This window comes from Tamandua tetradactyla, chromosome 9 (assembly GCF_023851605.1).
Source record: "Tamandua tetradactyla isolate mTamTet1 chromosome 9, mTamTet1.pri, whole genome shotgun sequence".
NCBI lineage: Eukaryota > Metazoa > Chordata > Mammalia > Pilosa > Myrmecophagidae > Tamandua > Tamandua tetradactyla.
Window position 1 is genome coordinate 21,892,396 of NC_135335.1, and position 15,798 is coordinate 21,908,193.

A 15,798-nucleotide genomic window follows, 5' to 3' on the forward strand; every position below is an offset into this window, starting at 1 on the left:
GGTGAAAGATTTGTGCTAACTAATCTCTTTCCTTGCAGGGTTTATAGTGTGCATCTGGTAAAGCTACTAGTTGGAATTACTGATGCACTATGCTAATGTGGAAGAATTCCTCTCTCTGTCATGCTAACTGGCTTGTTCAAGGTTTGAAACTGTTCTTGTTTCATTAGAACCATGCTTTACCTAAATGAAATAATTCAGCAAGTACCCATCCATGTGGGGCAGGGGGCACAGGATTGAATGAGAAGGAGATTGAGGACAATAGATATATTCATCATCAAAATATCATGATAATGCAGTGAAAATGAGTTTGCCTGTATTAACCGTTAATTATTATCAAGCCTGTTAATACATTGCATTTGAGACTTGAAAATAACTGCTCACAGCTGTTAAATAAAACTGCAACCAACTTTTTTACAATATCTGAACAACTGCAAATATAGAGCTCTTGTACGACCCAGATTTGAAAAGAAGTAGAACTTCACTGAGTGTATGTTTATAAGTAAGCCAGAAGAAACAAATAGCATACTTTATATAGGTAGCCTACAAACAAATGTGGAGATTAAATAAAAATTAAGAGAAATTATTCATAACTATTTCCAGTTTCAACTTTCTCTTTAGAGAACATAAAAACAGGCCTCTGGAAGACCAACTTAATACATGCAAGAAATGGCATCTGTTACCATATAGATGTATCTTTACCTCAAAGGACAGACTGATATATATTTATATTTCCTCACTCATTTTCATAATGGTTTTTGAAACATTGACTCCACTGAAATCTGGTAACGGAAGTCCACTGTAAAGGAAGTCTTTTTGGAAAAAGACACTTTATTATGAAAGTTGGATTTAATTGCACAAAAGTTGAGAAGACTAGGCTAGAATAAAAAAATCATGAATACAGAGCAGATACCACTTTACAGAATGTAACCAAAAACATTACAAAGCAACCAAACAGTAACATTAACTATATTCCTGCAAAAGATTAATTTATGACATTTTCCCCAATACCGAGCTCAAAGTAAAAAGGAAAAAAAAAGTCCCCAACATTTGCTTCTTTAGAGCTCAACACACCGTTTTCAGCAAAATTTCATGTGTACAGTTTGATTCTCTGTTTCAGAGCATGAACTGCTTTTCAGATGAAAAACCTGGGGTGGCAGAGGGTGAGGGTGGGATAGGGGAAAGGACACTTAGGTCAGAAAAATACTGGGGAGTAATAGGCGGTGTATTTCTCTGGTCAAACAACCAAGTGAGAAGGTAGTTATTCTAAAAACTTCTCAAATAAGGAATAACATATTGATTTACTGAGAGTTGAGGAAGTTTAGAAGCATCTCAGTGAGACTGAAGATAGCAACAGGAATATTCTCTGACTTCCCCCAGAGAAGTCAGAACGAAGCATCAGAGTAACTTGAATGTGGCTCATTTCTGGTGATAGAAATTTATAAGTATCTTGTTACATCCCCATACATGGCAACTGCATACAACCTTGAGTTCCATCATCACTGCTGTTGAGTTTTGTCATTCAGTATTGACATTTTTCTAACCACTGTATATAAGGGATCTTTAACAATCTATCTGGACTTGGCTGAGGTTTCCATGAATGGAATCCCATAACTCTTGGCCAGTTCATGGGCTAGTTTGTGTCAACTGTCTTTGTTAGCAAATCACACTTGTTTCCTACCAGCACCATAGGCACATCATCTGAATCTTTAACTCACTTAATCTGCTCCCTGCAGAGGTTAATATCTGCAAATGGCATGCTATTTTTGATGGCAAACACATAAAGGAAGTCTTCACCTGACCTCATGTGTTGGTCCCTCATGGCACTGTACCCCTCTTGTCCATCTGTATCCAGTACATCCAACAGACAGTTTTCACCATCTATAACCACCTATTTTTATTAAGAATCTTCTATGGTGAGATTGTACTCATCTACAAAGTGGTTCTGGATTTTGTCAGTGCACTTCTCCCAACACCACCTGCTCCAACCACCAGCAGTTTTTACTCAATTATTTCACACCAGCAAGAATCTCAAGCTCCACTACCTCCACTTTGGGCAGGTTCAGGACTAGAACCAGGAAAAATGCTGAAGACCCCAGAACCACCATGAACAGGCCCCACTGGGGAGTGGGTCAGTACCATGCTCTTTTGGTCACTGTAGCTTTGTAATATGCTTTAAAGTCAGGAATCATGTGTTCTCCAACTTTCTTCTTTTTTCAAGGTATTTTTGGCTATTCAAGGCCCCCCTACCCTTCCAATTCAATCTGATTATTGGCTTTTCCATTTCTGCAAAGTTGGCTGTTGGAATTCTGATTGGTATTACATTGAATCTGTAGATCAATTTACATAGAATTGACAATTTAATGACATCTAGCTTTCCAATCCATGAACATAGAGTGTCCTTTCAGTTTTTAGCTCTTTGATTTCTTCTAGCAATATTCTGTAGTTTTCTAAATGCAGAAACATTACCACTTTAAGTTAATTGCTAGCTATTTAATACTAGCTATTTAATTCTTTCATTACAACTTTAAGTTAATTGCTAGCTATTTAATACTAGCTATTTAATGCTTGCTAGTATCAATGGATTTTTTTTCCTGATTTCCTCCTCAGATAGTTCATTATGATTATGTAGAAACACCATGGATTTTTGTGTGTCAATCTGGCATCCTGTCACTTTGCTGACAGTAGTTTTGTTGTAGACTTTCCAGGATTTTCTAAATATAGGGTCATTTTGTCTACAAAAAGTTAGTGTTTTATTTCTTTCTTTCCAAGTTGTCTGACTTTTCTTTTTCTTGCCAAATTGCTCTAGCTAGAACCTGTAGCACATATTTGAATAACAGTGGTGATGGTGAACATCATTGCCTTGTTCCCCATCTTAGATAGAAAGCTTTCAGTTTTTCCCTATTGATTATGATGTTAGCAGTGGGTTGTTCATACAAGTACTTTATCATGCTGAGGAACTTTATTCCTATCTTTTCAATTGTTTTTGTCAAGAAAGGAAGCTGGAACTTTTCAAATGCCTTTTCTGCATCAACCAGGAAGGTCATGTTATTTTTCTACTTCAATTTGTAAGTGTGGTGTATTGTATTAATTTATTTTCTTAGGTTGAACCACTCCTTCATACATAGGGTAAAACCCACTCGATTGTGGTGTGTAATTTTTTAATGCACAGTTGCTTTGATTTGTAAGTATTTGGTTGAATATTTTTGTAGCTATATTCTTTAGACACATTGTTCTGCAATTTTCTTTTTTTTGTACAATATCAGGCTTTTTGGTATTAGGGTGATGTTGACTTCATATACTGAGTTGGGTAATGTTCTCTCTTCAACTATTCAGAAGAATTTGGTGGGATTGGTACTAATTCTTCTTGTAATGGTTGGTAGAATTTATCAATGAAGCTATCTGGTTCTGGGATTTTCGTCATTGGGGTTTTTTGAAGCCTGTTTCAATTTCTTATTTGTGATTGGTTTGTTGAGGTCTTCTAGTTCTTCTTGAATCATGCAAGTTGTTCTTGTGACTCTAGGAAATCATTCATTTCATCCTCACTGTATAATCATAAGGCTTTTGAAATGCCAAATCCTTCAGGTGATTTTATTTTTATCCTACACATGTTCCCACCAGTATGATGCCTCTTCTCCACTCTTTCAGTATCACTCTTTTCCTTTAAAAAATAGATTCCATTTTGATGTTTCATATATATCTATGCATCTATACATATACACTCATTTAAGTGTACATATGTATATACATATTTGACTATATAAGCTTTTCATATTTTATTTCTTATTTGGATTTATGCTGTGAATCTCTTTTTTAGGTCTTTTTCTTTGCCTCTGTTGACCCAGTGGTAATGGCTAAGAGAATGAAAAGAAAACAATGTTATTTGTGATATGCATAGAGTCCTTGTGCTGGACTGAAAGGAAGCATGCCCCCTAGATAAGCCATATTTTGATCAAAATCCCATTTCATAAAGGTTGAGTAGTCCCTATTCAATACCGTATGTTTGAAACTGTGATCAGATCATCTCCCTGGATGATGTGATTTAGTCAAGAGTGGCTGTTAAACTGGATTAGGTGATGACATGTCTCCACCCATTTGGGTGGGTCTTGATTGGTTTATTGGAGTCCTATAAAAGAGGAAACATTTTGGAGAATGAGAGATTCAGAGAAAGCAGAGAATGCTGCAGCACCACAAAGCAGAGAGTCCACGAGCCAGAAACCTTTGGCAGTAAAGAAGGAAAATGCCTCCTGGAGAGCTTCATGAAACCAGAAGCGAGGAGAGAAGAAGCTAGCAAATGATGCTGTATTCACCACGTGCCTCTCCAGATGAGAAAGAAGCTCTGACTGTGCTCACCATGTGCCCTTCCACTTAAGAGAGAAACCCTGAACTTAATCAGCCTTCTCGAACCAAGGTATATTTCTTTGATGCCTTAGATTGAACATTTCTTTAGACTTTTTTAATTGGGACATTTTCTTGGCCTTAGAACAGTAAACTAGCATCTGATTAAATTCCCCTTTTTAAAAGTCACTCCGTTTCAGGTATGTTGCATTATGGCAACTAGGAAACTAGATCAGTCCTAAAGTAACTCTCTTATTTTGGTCAACATTACAACTGTTCAATAAACACGGATTTACAAGGTTTGGAAGTTGCCATCAGTTTTACATGCTTTCATCATCCTTTTTCGTACCTAAACTGGGTCAGCTCCCAAACTTGAAGCATCCATACTCTGATCGGGACATTTACTGTGAAAACACACGTGATAAGGGGCAGATACTTTTTAAATCTCTAGGCTTTCTAGGTAATACATTTCCTCATGGACCATTTTCATAGTCACTCACTTCATGGCCACCCCTTGCTCCAATTTGGCATTTCCTTCTGAGACATACAAGTTGTGGAATCCAATGGTGCTGAAAATATTTTCAGAAGTGATGGACCTGAGCTAAGCAAAGTTTTGTTAGGAAAATCTGGTTGATTTATTTTTCAGATCAAGTTTTTATTGTTTCATAAATAAAAACTGTGAGAAATATGTAAAAATACCCCTGATGATCATGAATTTGTCTATTTCCACTTGTATCTTTCTTTTAGATCCTTTGAAGTAATTAATTTGTATTGTTCTCATTCTCATTTTGTAGTTTCCATCTTATCTTTCATAGTGATGAAAATGTAAAACTCTCTGTTCTCTGACATTGATATATGAGTAGCAGTTTACATTGCATTGTGTAGTTGGAGCCTATTATCCGTAGGTCTATCCTTGTGCTTTCATGCTCACTGAGTTTGTTTAATTAGTGAGTGTGCTGGTTTGTAAAGATGTATGTCCCCTAGAAAAGCCATGGTTTAATCTAAATCCCATTTCATAAGGGCATAATAATCCCTATTCAATACTGTATGTTTGAAACTGTTATCAGATTATCTCCCTGGAGATGTGATTTAATCAAGAGTGGTTGTTAAACTGGATTAGGTGGTGACATGTCTCCACCCATTTGGGTGGGTCTTGATAAGTTTCTGGAGTCCTATAAAAGAGGAAACATTTTAGAGAAAGAAAGAGATTCAGAGAGAGCAGAGCAGAATGACAGAACCATGAGAAGCAGAGTCCACCAACCAGCGACTTTGGAGATGAAGAAGAAAAATGTCTCCCAGGGAGCTTTGGGAAACAGGAAGCCAGGAGAAGAAGCTAGCAGATGATGCCATGATTGCCAAGTGCCTTCTCACTTGAGAGAGAAACCCTGAACTTCATCGGCCTTCCTGAACCAAGGTATCTTTCCCTGGATGGATACCTTTGATTGGACATTTCTATAGACTTGCTTTAATTGGGACATTTTCTGGGTCTTAGAACTGTAAACTAGCAACTTATTAAATTCACCCTTTTAAAAGCCATTCCATTTCTGGTATATTGCATTCCAGCAGCTAGCAAATTAGGACAGTGAGTTTCATATTTTATTGTGAACATTGACTCTTAGGTTTACTTTCCATCAGCTTATATTGTACTACTAAAATGTATGCTTTCTTACATAATTAGACCACTTTTTAATAAATTTTTTTCTTTCTACCTCTTGCTGATAATTATACATTCTGTTTTCTATTTTTTCATAGATTCCCTTAATATTTATTATACCTGTTTGACTTACGTGCACTTTAATTAATGTTGCCCTTTTTGGGGATGGAATAATGCAAAGAACTAAGAATAGTTTTACTCTGGTTTCCTCTCAAATGTGTCAAAGTATAGAACAAATCATTGATATTAAAGTATTTCTTAACAGATGGTTTAAAGATTATTATTTCATGTACTTTATATATGATTAAATATTTATTAAGGTCAACATTCTTCTAAATTTACCCACTTTTGTCAATGACTCTCTCACTTTTCTTTGTGCATCTCTCTTTTCCATTCGGGTTTATATTTCTTCTGTATGATATATACCCTAAAGTTTTTTAGTAAGGGTTTGTCTGAGATAAATTCTGTTTGTACATTCTGGAAAAATATTTCCTTTTAAATTTTATACTTAAGAGTTCATTTCAGTATAGAAATCTAGATTGACATATATTAATTTCTGGTAGAAAGTGTTATTTTATTTTCTGACTTCCCTTAGTTTGTTGTACATTATGACAGTACTATCAGGCTATTTATTATCACTTTGTAGGGAAAACTATGCATTTTTCCTGATTGCTTTAAACTTTTTCTTATTTTGATAATTTTCACATTCAGTTCTGTCTCAGTTGTTATTTTGTATATTTCTCTTTTCTATTTCAGTGCATCCTTTGGTGATCTCTCTGAATCAGCCATATCTTCTTACTGCTTGTTCTCTAAATTCCATGTAATTTTAATTTGTATGATTTTTCAATATTATAATTCTAACATGATTGTATCATCTTCCAGACTTTCTACTCCCTGAGTCACAATTTTAAAGCCAGCATTTATCATGAAACTTAGAATATTGATGCTTCCTAATAAATATTTGTTGTTAGTGAACCATCATTATGCCCTTTGTGTTCTGGTTGAGTGTAAGCTCTATTCTCCATCACTTTTCAATATGATCTTCTGAAACTCACAATCTAAAACTTGATAGACTTAAAATATGCATATCTCATCTTTCACCTAATAAGGCAGCAATTCTTTGAGAACTCAAGCTACCTTTGGGCTCACTCTTATTCTCCTGATAGCAACAGCACAGTGGCATAAGCAGATGTTCTCTAAACATTTGTTAAATTCAAAAATTATTGAATGAATGGAAGATGGATGGATGGATGGTTGGTTGCATGCCTCTTTACTTAGAGAATGTTAAGTAGTGTGTGGATTTATCACATTAGTATGTTAAACAATCAAAAACTTGATTTCAAAGACTATCTACAGGCCTGCTAGAATCCCAGCATCACAGTTTACTCTTTGTACATATCAGGATATGTTACTCATACTTCCTTTATTTCAGTTTCTCATTGGTAAAATGGAGATAATCATACGAAACCCCTCATGTAGTTCTGTGAGTATGAAGTGAGCTGATTATTTTAAAATATTAAGCCCAAAATCTGGAGCATATTAAATATTGAATTCCCATTGCCTATAATTAATTAATACCATTCTGTTCAATTTCCTGTAGTTTCTTCTTACAGAATTTCATTTTTTGAGGATAAAGAACTGAGTACAGTAAAACACAATGATACCTGAGAGGGAAAGACCAAGGTTTGGTATATATTTGCTGCATTAGGTGACCATTACACATGCTTTAATTTATTCATAAATGTTTGATGATTAATTATTATCTAACACACTATATGCTAGATGCAGAGCCCTCAGTTTTTGCACATAAGGAGTTCTGATGGAAGAAGCAGACACATACACTTAGAATTAAAACAAAATGTACACTTACTTTGACAGGGGTAAGGGCAGAGGGCTGTAGAAGCTTGGAGGATGGAGGTGGAGGCCAAGTTCAGTTCTGCAGATGCAGAGAAGTCTTCATTTTAGAAGACCTCCATGGAAAACTTTTTTACTATGGAAAACAACTGATTGGAGGGGAGCTGGGGAAGGGATCACTTAATAAATATTAAAGAAAAAAAGGGTACACTATGACCATTAAAAAGGAAGAAGAATAGAGACTGCCTACAATTGAGAAATTATCCTACACAGTGTGTGAAAGCTGGGATTCAAACCTGACCCTGACACTTACTGGGTATGCGGCTCTGGATGAGTTTACTGGTCATTATTCTTTTAGTTGACAATCTGTTACTTAAGTGGAATATTGAGGATGGAATACCTGCCTCATAGGATGATGCTGAGGATATGACTAAACCCCCTATGTGAAAGCACCTGACAGGAAATTATCATCACTGTTTTTGCTGAAATTACAGTTTCACAATCCTGCCTATGGATTACTCTGTTCAAAGCATCTAGGCCAGAAAGGATACTGCTAAGAGCTTTGAATTCTAGGAGTGGATAAAGCTATGGTATAAAATAAAAGAAAACATTAAATGCAGTTTCAAGATGAAACTTTTTTGTGTGCCTTCCATAGAACTTAAGAATAAATTCTGGTAAATTTGAAATTGCGATAATACTCTGAGGCATATGATTAACTCCCTGATCCCAGAATGCTTCAGTTGGACCCAAGAGAGGGTGATTCATGATGTAAATTCATCTCTGCTATTCCTCAGCCCTTCTGAGATTTGCTTTAAGGAATGAGCCTCTTAAATAAATTTGACTATCTTTTATAGCTTACAGAGACATGGGGAAAATTCCTTAATCAGAGGTTGAGAGAATAGATGCAAATCTGAATCCAAAGTAAGTCTTTGTGTTTTTACTTGTTTTCTATTTTTAATCTTGCACTAAGTCTTATGGACCATATGCTTTTGCTCTTTAGAAATCAGGTTTTATCTGACTTTGAAAAATCAGTTGGGCAAAGGAATGTGGAGATTTGTCTCTGAGTCAAAACTTACCCTTCTCTCACTGGCTGGGGATAAAGAAGAGAGAGGTCAGCTACGTATTAAGTATTTCTAAAAGCATTACTTTGTGGCATACATTATCCTAGACATATTTAAATGAATTAGCTATTTTATTCCCTAGGACAGCCCTATTCCACATTTTACAACTGAGAAAACAAAGACCAAAGCAATCACATACCTTGGTGCTATCAGGAGTTTGTTACTGCTGGAGCCAGAGTCACTATCACTACTTGGCTTTGGTTTCATGAAATTCTGTCATTCTACATATGAAATTATTGTCTCCTTAGGCTTTCAAAATAATGAAACAGGACCACTATAATAGAAAATCGTTCATTTATTTTGTCAATTTTGCCAATGAGCTAAATGCTACCGAACTATATTCAGAGAGTTATAAGGTGGTAGATTTGAATATTGATTATTAGTTCCATTCAGAACAATTGTTCTCTTGATGGGATTCTCTGAGCACAGAGAGAAAGGTGAGAGAGTTGGTCCTATAGTGAGTCACTGCCATAGGCATCTGATCAGAAGGATTTCCCCAGTGACATACTGACAGTGTCCACCTCCAGTGAAGGCTGACACAGCGCAGGGCTGCATGGGTCAAAATTCACACAAGTCTTTCTGCTGACTGTGACGCTCATATGTCATCCTGAAACACTGTCTGTGCATTCTTTCTTTCCTTCCAGAGGCTCTGGGGAACCGCCTCAATGCACGTTATCTCTTGTTTAGTCATTTCTTCTCTTTCATTATCTTTTAGAATATCTCTAAATTACCATTAGAAGAAGAGGAAAGAAGGGACCATGAGAAGGAGATGAATACAGCTCCATCTATTCTCCTTCACTTAAGGGAAAATATTGAAAACAGATTATAAAAGTAGTCAGGTTTGGTTTATCTGTCATTCTCTGTTCATAAAGCTGTTTATATCCCTTAGGCAAAACAATAATTTATTTTAGTCTACTTATTTCTGTACTGCATCTCCCCATTTCCAGTAAACGAGATAGTGACACTGACAAGGATTTTAAATCACTCTAAGATTGTTTCTTAAAAGGTTATCACGTCTTCACTGTTCATTGTAAACATACTACAAATTCCAGCGTTTGCAAGTATAAATTGACAAGGTGATTTTTACCCCCTGTAGTCCTCTTGGAAAAATCTATTTTTGGTGCACCTTAGTTTCTCTAGTTCCTCTATAATAACGTTGGAAGCTTTGCTAACTTGACTGTGAACATCCTTATCAGAATTTGCTTTCATCTTTTTGGAAAACATTCTACAGAAATATCATTTGGTGTAAAGGAGCCGAGTAAAACAAACTCTCCACTTCACTCCCTCCCCTGACACATAAGTACATTTCTCAGGAGTGGGGTTGAAGAAGGAGTTCTTATATTTGGTTCATCTCATCTGGAGGCTCTTACATTCTTCTAAAAATTTATGTATGTGAATTTATCTTGGTTGAGAATCCATAATTTCATTGGATATTGCAAAGAGATGGTAAAAATAAAAGAAAGAAGTTTATATACCATTCTTACAACGAATTGTTTAAATATTTTGTTATGCTTTTTTTGTTTACAAAAATATTATTTTCTCATTAGCATGTTACTAAATATCCTACAGAATGTATCTGGATTGCTAGTCCTTTGAGATGGCATGCTGACTTGGGCTGAAACACTACCTCTGTCTCTTCTCCTAACTGTTTGTGTATAGGGGATTAGGGGTTCTTCTTCTGCTGCTACATTCCCACTGTCAGCCTCAGGGACTAGACACTCCTTCTTCATGGGCATGAGAGTTGTGTAGTTACCCATGGTGCTGGGCTCAGAAAGTTGGTTAAGGCTCCAAAAATTATTAACAAATTTTCAACAAGGGTCACTTCATCATAATTTTGCACTGGGCTATCAGATTATGTAACAGGTGTCAGTTCCAGATTCTATAAATCATAGTTTTTCTCATCCAGCTGACTTTTTGTCAGCCCATACAAATGGATAAGGTCTCTCCTTAATTGGCACCAGGAAAACTGTAAGTTCTTTGTTCAGAAAACATTAACCTTTTATTCTACCTGGACACAGCCATCCAGACCTGCTGCAATTTATCTCTCTCTTATAAATATACCTTATTCTTAGCAATTTATTTATTTTTCCTAATATTCAGGGCTTCTGTTTTACATCTATTAGATCTATCTGGATTCCACATAAGTCACTGAGCATATGAGTCAAAATTCTTGCAGATCCTAAAGGCAGTCTTTCAGCGACATACAATGAATGTGTCCTACTGTCAATGAATCACTCAAATCCCATTTCTTATCAAGACTTTAAAAACAAAAATCTTAAATTCCCATGTCTTGAGTATTTTCTCCCCATTTTTCTCTGTTTTGGCTTGCACTCCTTATTCTCTCTGTGGAGTCTCATTTGTGCAAAGGAATATGAAAATACCACCTGATACCACCTTTTTACTCTCACAGGAATATATACTATCTTCATAATATTTACTACTAGACAGTTCTTCAAGAGAACTGCAACTGACCTTTTACCCAGTTGATATTCTTGCTAGGAAAGTATAAGAACATGAAAATCAGTCTTTCAATGAGGTGAAACGTTTTCATTTTAGGGAAACTCTCAGCTAGAATTTTCTGCATTTTTCTTCATGAATACAAGACAAAAATACATGCACACATCACTAGAAGTTTCCATAGAATATTCACATGTGGTATCTTTATACCTTCTATTTATTTTTCCATAAGACTTATCCAAGAAATTCTTAACCCTTATTCACTTTTTCCTTCATTTTGTTGCTTAAAAATATTTCCTGTTAACTATTTAAAATTTCAAAACTACCCTTCTCCCCAAACCTCATTTCCATTTTTTCCCACAACACTTACTGCCAATTAAAAAATTATTCATGTACTTACTTACTTGCAATACTATCTGCCTCTCTCCACTATAATGAAGTTCCAAAAGGGAGAAATTTTAAAAGGTTTTGTTCATTTACATATCAACAGTGTCCAAATGCATATCTTGCATATCAATAAATATTTGCATTACAAATATTCAGTTTGATACCCAGAATGACTTGAAAGGAATGAAGAATGCATTATTATGACCACTTACAAGTCAAGAAATGGTGTGATTTGCCCATAGTCAATAAACAGTTCAACTGCAAAAATAATATTGTAAATCTGGGCCCCAACTGACCCCTAATGATAACTTCATTATTGCTTTTAAGTCTGGTGTTCCCTGATGTTAAGGAACAGGTGATCAGAGGCTATGGGTCAGATACCCAACAGATGTCTCTGAGTACACCAGTAAGCCTCACAGTAGAAATCTTCCTATGGTTAAGGGGAAAATGAGTGACTCAATCTTATTTTTTTATGGTACAATATTCAAAGATGCCATCATATCTTTGTCCCAGCTGTTTCTTATCATTTCCTTTCTCAAGTCATTCTGTGTCTATATATGGTATTTCCTGGAAAAATTGTTTCCTGGGAACCTTGCTTAGGGAGGCAATATATCAGCAGCATGTATTAAAAGTTGTTCTGAAATAGGATGACTTTGAGCTGTTATCTCAACTATTATGTCCACTAACCTTGTGTCCTTGGCTCGATTACCTGATTTTTTCTGTATTTCATTTTTGTCATTGGTAAATTGTGGATAATAAAAGTATACACCATGTAGTGTTTTGTGTAATTTAATATGTTATTGCATGCAATCCACTTAGAAACTAAACCACTTAAGTAATTAATGATCACCATATATTAAAAATAAGTATTATGAGTTTATTAAATAAATATTCATTAAGTACTTGTTCTCCTGGGTAGTGGAGTAATAGAGTCAAATAAAGGCCTCATTATTAGCTTTCTAAACCTCATAGTATATATGTTTTGGGGATTCATTTTTGAAGGAGATGAAAATTGGGAAACATTGGAATAGACTTTACTTATAAGAGAAAGGGCAAAAATAAAAGCATCTTGAGAGAAGAAAAGAGGTTTAACTCTGGTTTATGATGTGAGGAGAGCTTAAATGTCTGAAGAAATAGAAATACCCCTTGATAGATACAAGTGAATAATTTATATTCTTTGCTATTAAACCATTGTTATTGACCGTTCTCAAAATACAACTTGAGATCTCATTTAATTTAAATATGATTTGTTCTTTTACTTGAAATACATTCATTGAACCACTTTGACTTTTCTCTCCAGGGAGCACTTACATTGGAATCCTCTGCATAGTTTATTAAATACGAAGTTCTCAGTATCCCACATAGGACTCTCTGAAATAAACTCCCTGTGAATTTGCTTGAAAAAAATCTTCCCATGCAGTTCCTTTGTACATTAAGTTTCACAAACCTTTTAGACTCGTAAGTACATGAAATCATGAAAAATTCAACAGGAAGAAATAAAGGAATAAAATATTATAAGTCATTAATTCTTTTGGATAAACACTGATGACTCTTTGTATTTTTGTTCAGAGAGAGGTAGTGAGAAAGAGAGCACGCTGGAGCATAGAAATAGAAAAAAAATAATTTTTTAGTCTCATGTCCAGAGGAAAAATGAAAAATATTTCAAAAACGAAGTGGCTGATAAATGGGCCTTGCCCAACAAGTGGGCTCTGAAAGGCACAGGCAATTCCAAGGAGATGATGGAAATGTAGGTCACTTGTAAGGATGGATCATGCGGACGCACATAGGGTATAGACATAGGGATAGCTGTCACTCTCAGTACAGCTGACACATAGATAAAGGTATTCAGATAAAAATTTCTAAGTAATTTAATGCAAAGGAAATGAAATAACAAATTGGTAGGGGTATGAAATCTCTTTATGTAATATACAAAAAAAGATAATTTTGGGTGGCATGGGCAGTTTTAGATAAAATGCTTTCAATTATCCTTGATGTGCATTGTACCTATATGTCTTTTTTATTAGCATTTGTTTCCAGAGAAATCATGGACTCTCAGGAAATGTTCATTAAAAATGGCAGTGCAGTAACAGAATTCATCCTCCTGGGGCTTTCAGATCACCAGAACTCCAGCTTCTCCTCTTTGTATTGTTTCTGGTTGTTTACCTTGTCACTGTCTTAGGTAACCTGGGCATGATAATGTTAATCAGAATGGACTCTCACCTTCACACACCCATATACTTCTTTCTCACTAACTTGGCCTTTGTGGACGTGTGCTACACATCCAATGCAACTCCACAGATGCTGAGAACTTTCTTATCTGAGAAGACCATTTCCTATGCTGGCTGCTTTACCCAGTGTTATGTTTTCATCACATTCCTCCTTACCGAGATCCACATGTTGGCAGCTATGGCCTATGACCACTATGTGGCCATATCCAACCCACTGCACTACAGTGTGAAAATGTCCAGGAGAGTGCGCCTCTGCCTGGCCACATTTCCTTATGTCTATGGCTTCTCAGATGGTCTGTTCCAGGCCATCTTGACCTTCCGCTTGAGCTTCTGTAGATCCAACATCATCAACCACTTTTACTGTGCTGACCCACTCCTCATTAAGCTTTATTGCTCTGATACTTATGTCAAGGAACATGCCATGCTCATATCAGCTGGTTTCAACTTCTCCAGTTCCCTCACCATCATCCTGCTGTCCTATGCCCTTATTATTGCTGCCATACTCAGGATCAAATCAGCTGAAGGAAGGCACAAGGCATTGTCCACCTGTGGTTCTCACATGATGGCTGTCACCTTATTTTATGGGACACTCTTCTTCATGTATATAAGGCCACCAACAGACAAGACTGTTGAGGAATCCAAAGTAATAGCCATCTTCTACACTTTTGTAAGTCCAGTGCTTAATCCATTGATATACAGTTTGTGAAACAGAGATGTAAAGCAGGCCTTGAAAAATATTCTCGGGAGAAATATAGTCACTAAGATGGTAATACCCCCCCTTTTCCAATAAACCATAATTCTAAACTTTTCACTCAAATCTTTGCAGTTGAAATTTGTTGTTCTCTATTGATATGTCTCAGTTAAAATTCTATGGTCCAGGGAATAGGGAGCTGCATTTAAATCTAGACCCTCACTCCCCAACATATATTCCATGAACTGACCCCATCAGCATTGCCTCAGAGCTTGTTTGAAATGCAGAATCCCAACTGGACCCCAGATCTCTGTGTGCAAAGCAACATTTTAACCAAATCTTCTGGTGACTTTTAAGCTTCTTATATATCTAGGTGACAAATTCCGCACTGGTATGCCTTGGCACACTGGTGTGCTCTGATTGTTTACAACTATAAACATCCTGACCATGCTCTCAGTTCAAGTTCCTTAAATTTCCTTTATTCTAAGTCCTGTCCATTTAAAGGGTCTTTAAGGAACATCTTTCTAAACTCTTTCTGAGTAAAAGCAGAAACTAAGGTTTAAAGCAGTGGTTTCCTGTTTCTGAAGAAAGTGCTTTTATAGCAGTGGGGGTAGCAATTGGAAAAGACAAGGGTGTTAGACTTGAGTTTGTGGATCTGGAGATGAGTCACAGAAACCTACCTCCTCCCTCTGTTCCTACAGCCCTGGGAGGACATTTTCCTTATCACTTTCCTTTGGAAAACATAGAATAAGATTATGTGAGAGAAAGGATGAAACTTGAAGGAAATAGAGGATTTGAAGAAACAATGGGTCCTACAAATAGATCCCTATGTTTATTTGAATTTGATTTTATTCCTGATTATGCTTAGTTAAGTAATATAAGTTCTTTCCTTTCTGAGGTTAAAGCCTGGGAGATATGACTTTACATGTGTTACAGAGGGAGGATGTAGTCCGGGAGAGGAATTAAAATTGCTCTGACCTTTTCACAAACCCTAAATGAGCTTTCAGGATCAATTCTAAATGATATTTGAAAGGTAAATAGAAGATTATTCTTCTTTCCAAATCCCTTAAT

The 15,798-nt window shown here is 36.0% G+C and overlaps 1 protein-coding gene and 1 pseudogene across 1 annotated transcript; one reads left to right on the plus strand and one right to left on the minus strand.

The window, feature by feature from the left end:
• Positions 1 to 1,496: 1,496 nt before the first annotated feature.
• LOC143645601 (GTPase NRas pseudogene) lies at positions 1,497 to 10,721 on the minus strand (annotated as a pseudogene).
• A 3,146-nt stretch (positions 10,722 to 13,867) lies between these two features.
• On the plus strand, positions 13,868 to 14,742 carry LOC143645982 (olfactory receptor 5M11-like). The gene is given in 2 exon segments (XM_077115065.1): positions 13,868 to 13,925; positions 13,928 to 14,742. Coding segments are annotated over 2 exon segments (873 nt in total).
• Positions 14,743 to 15,798: the final 1,056 nt, after the last annotated feature.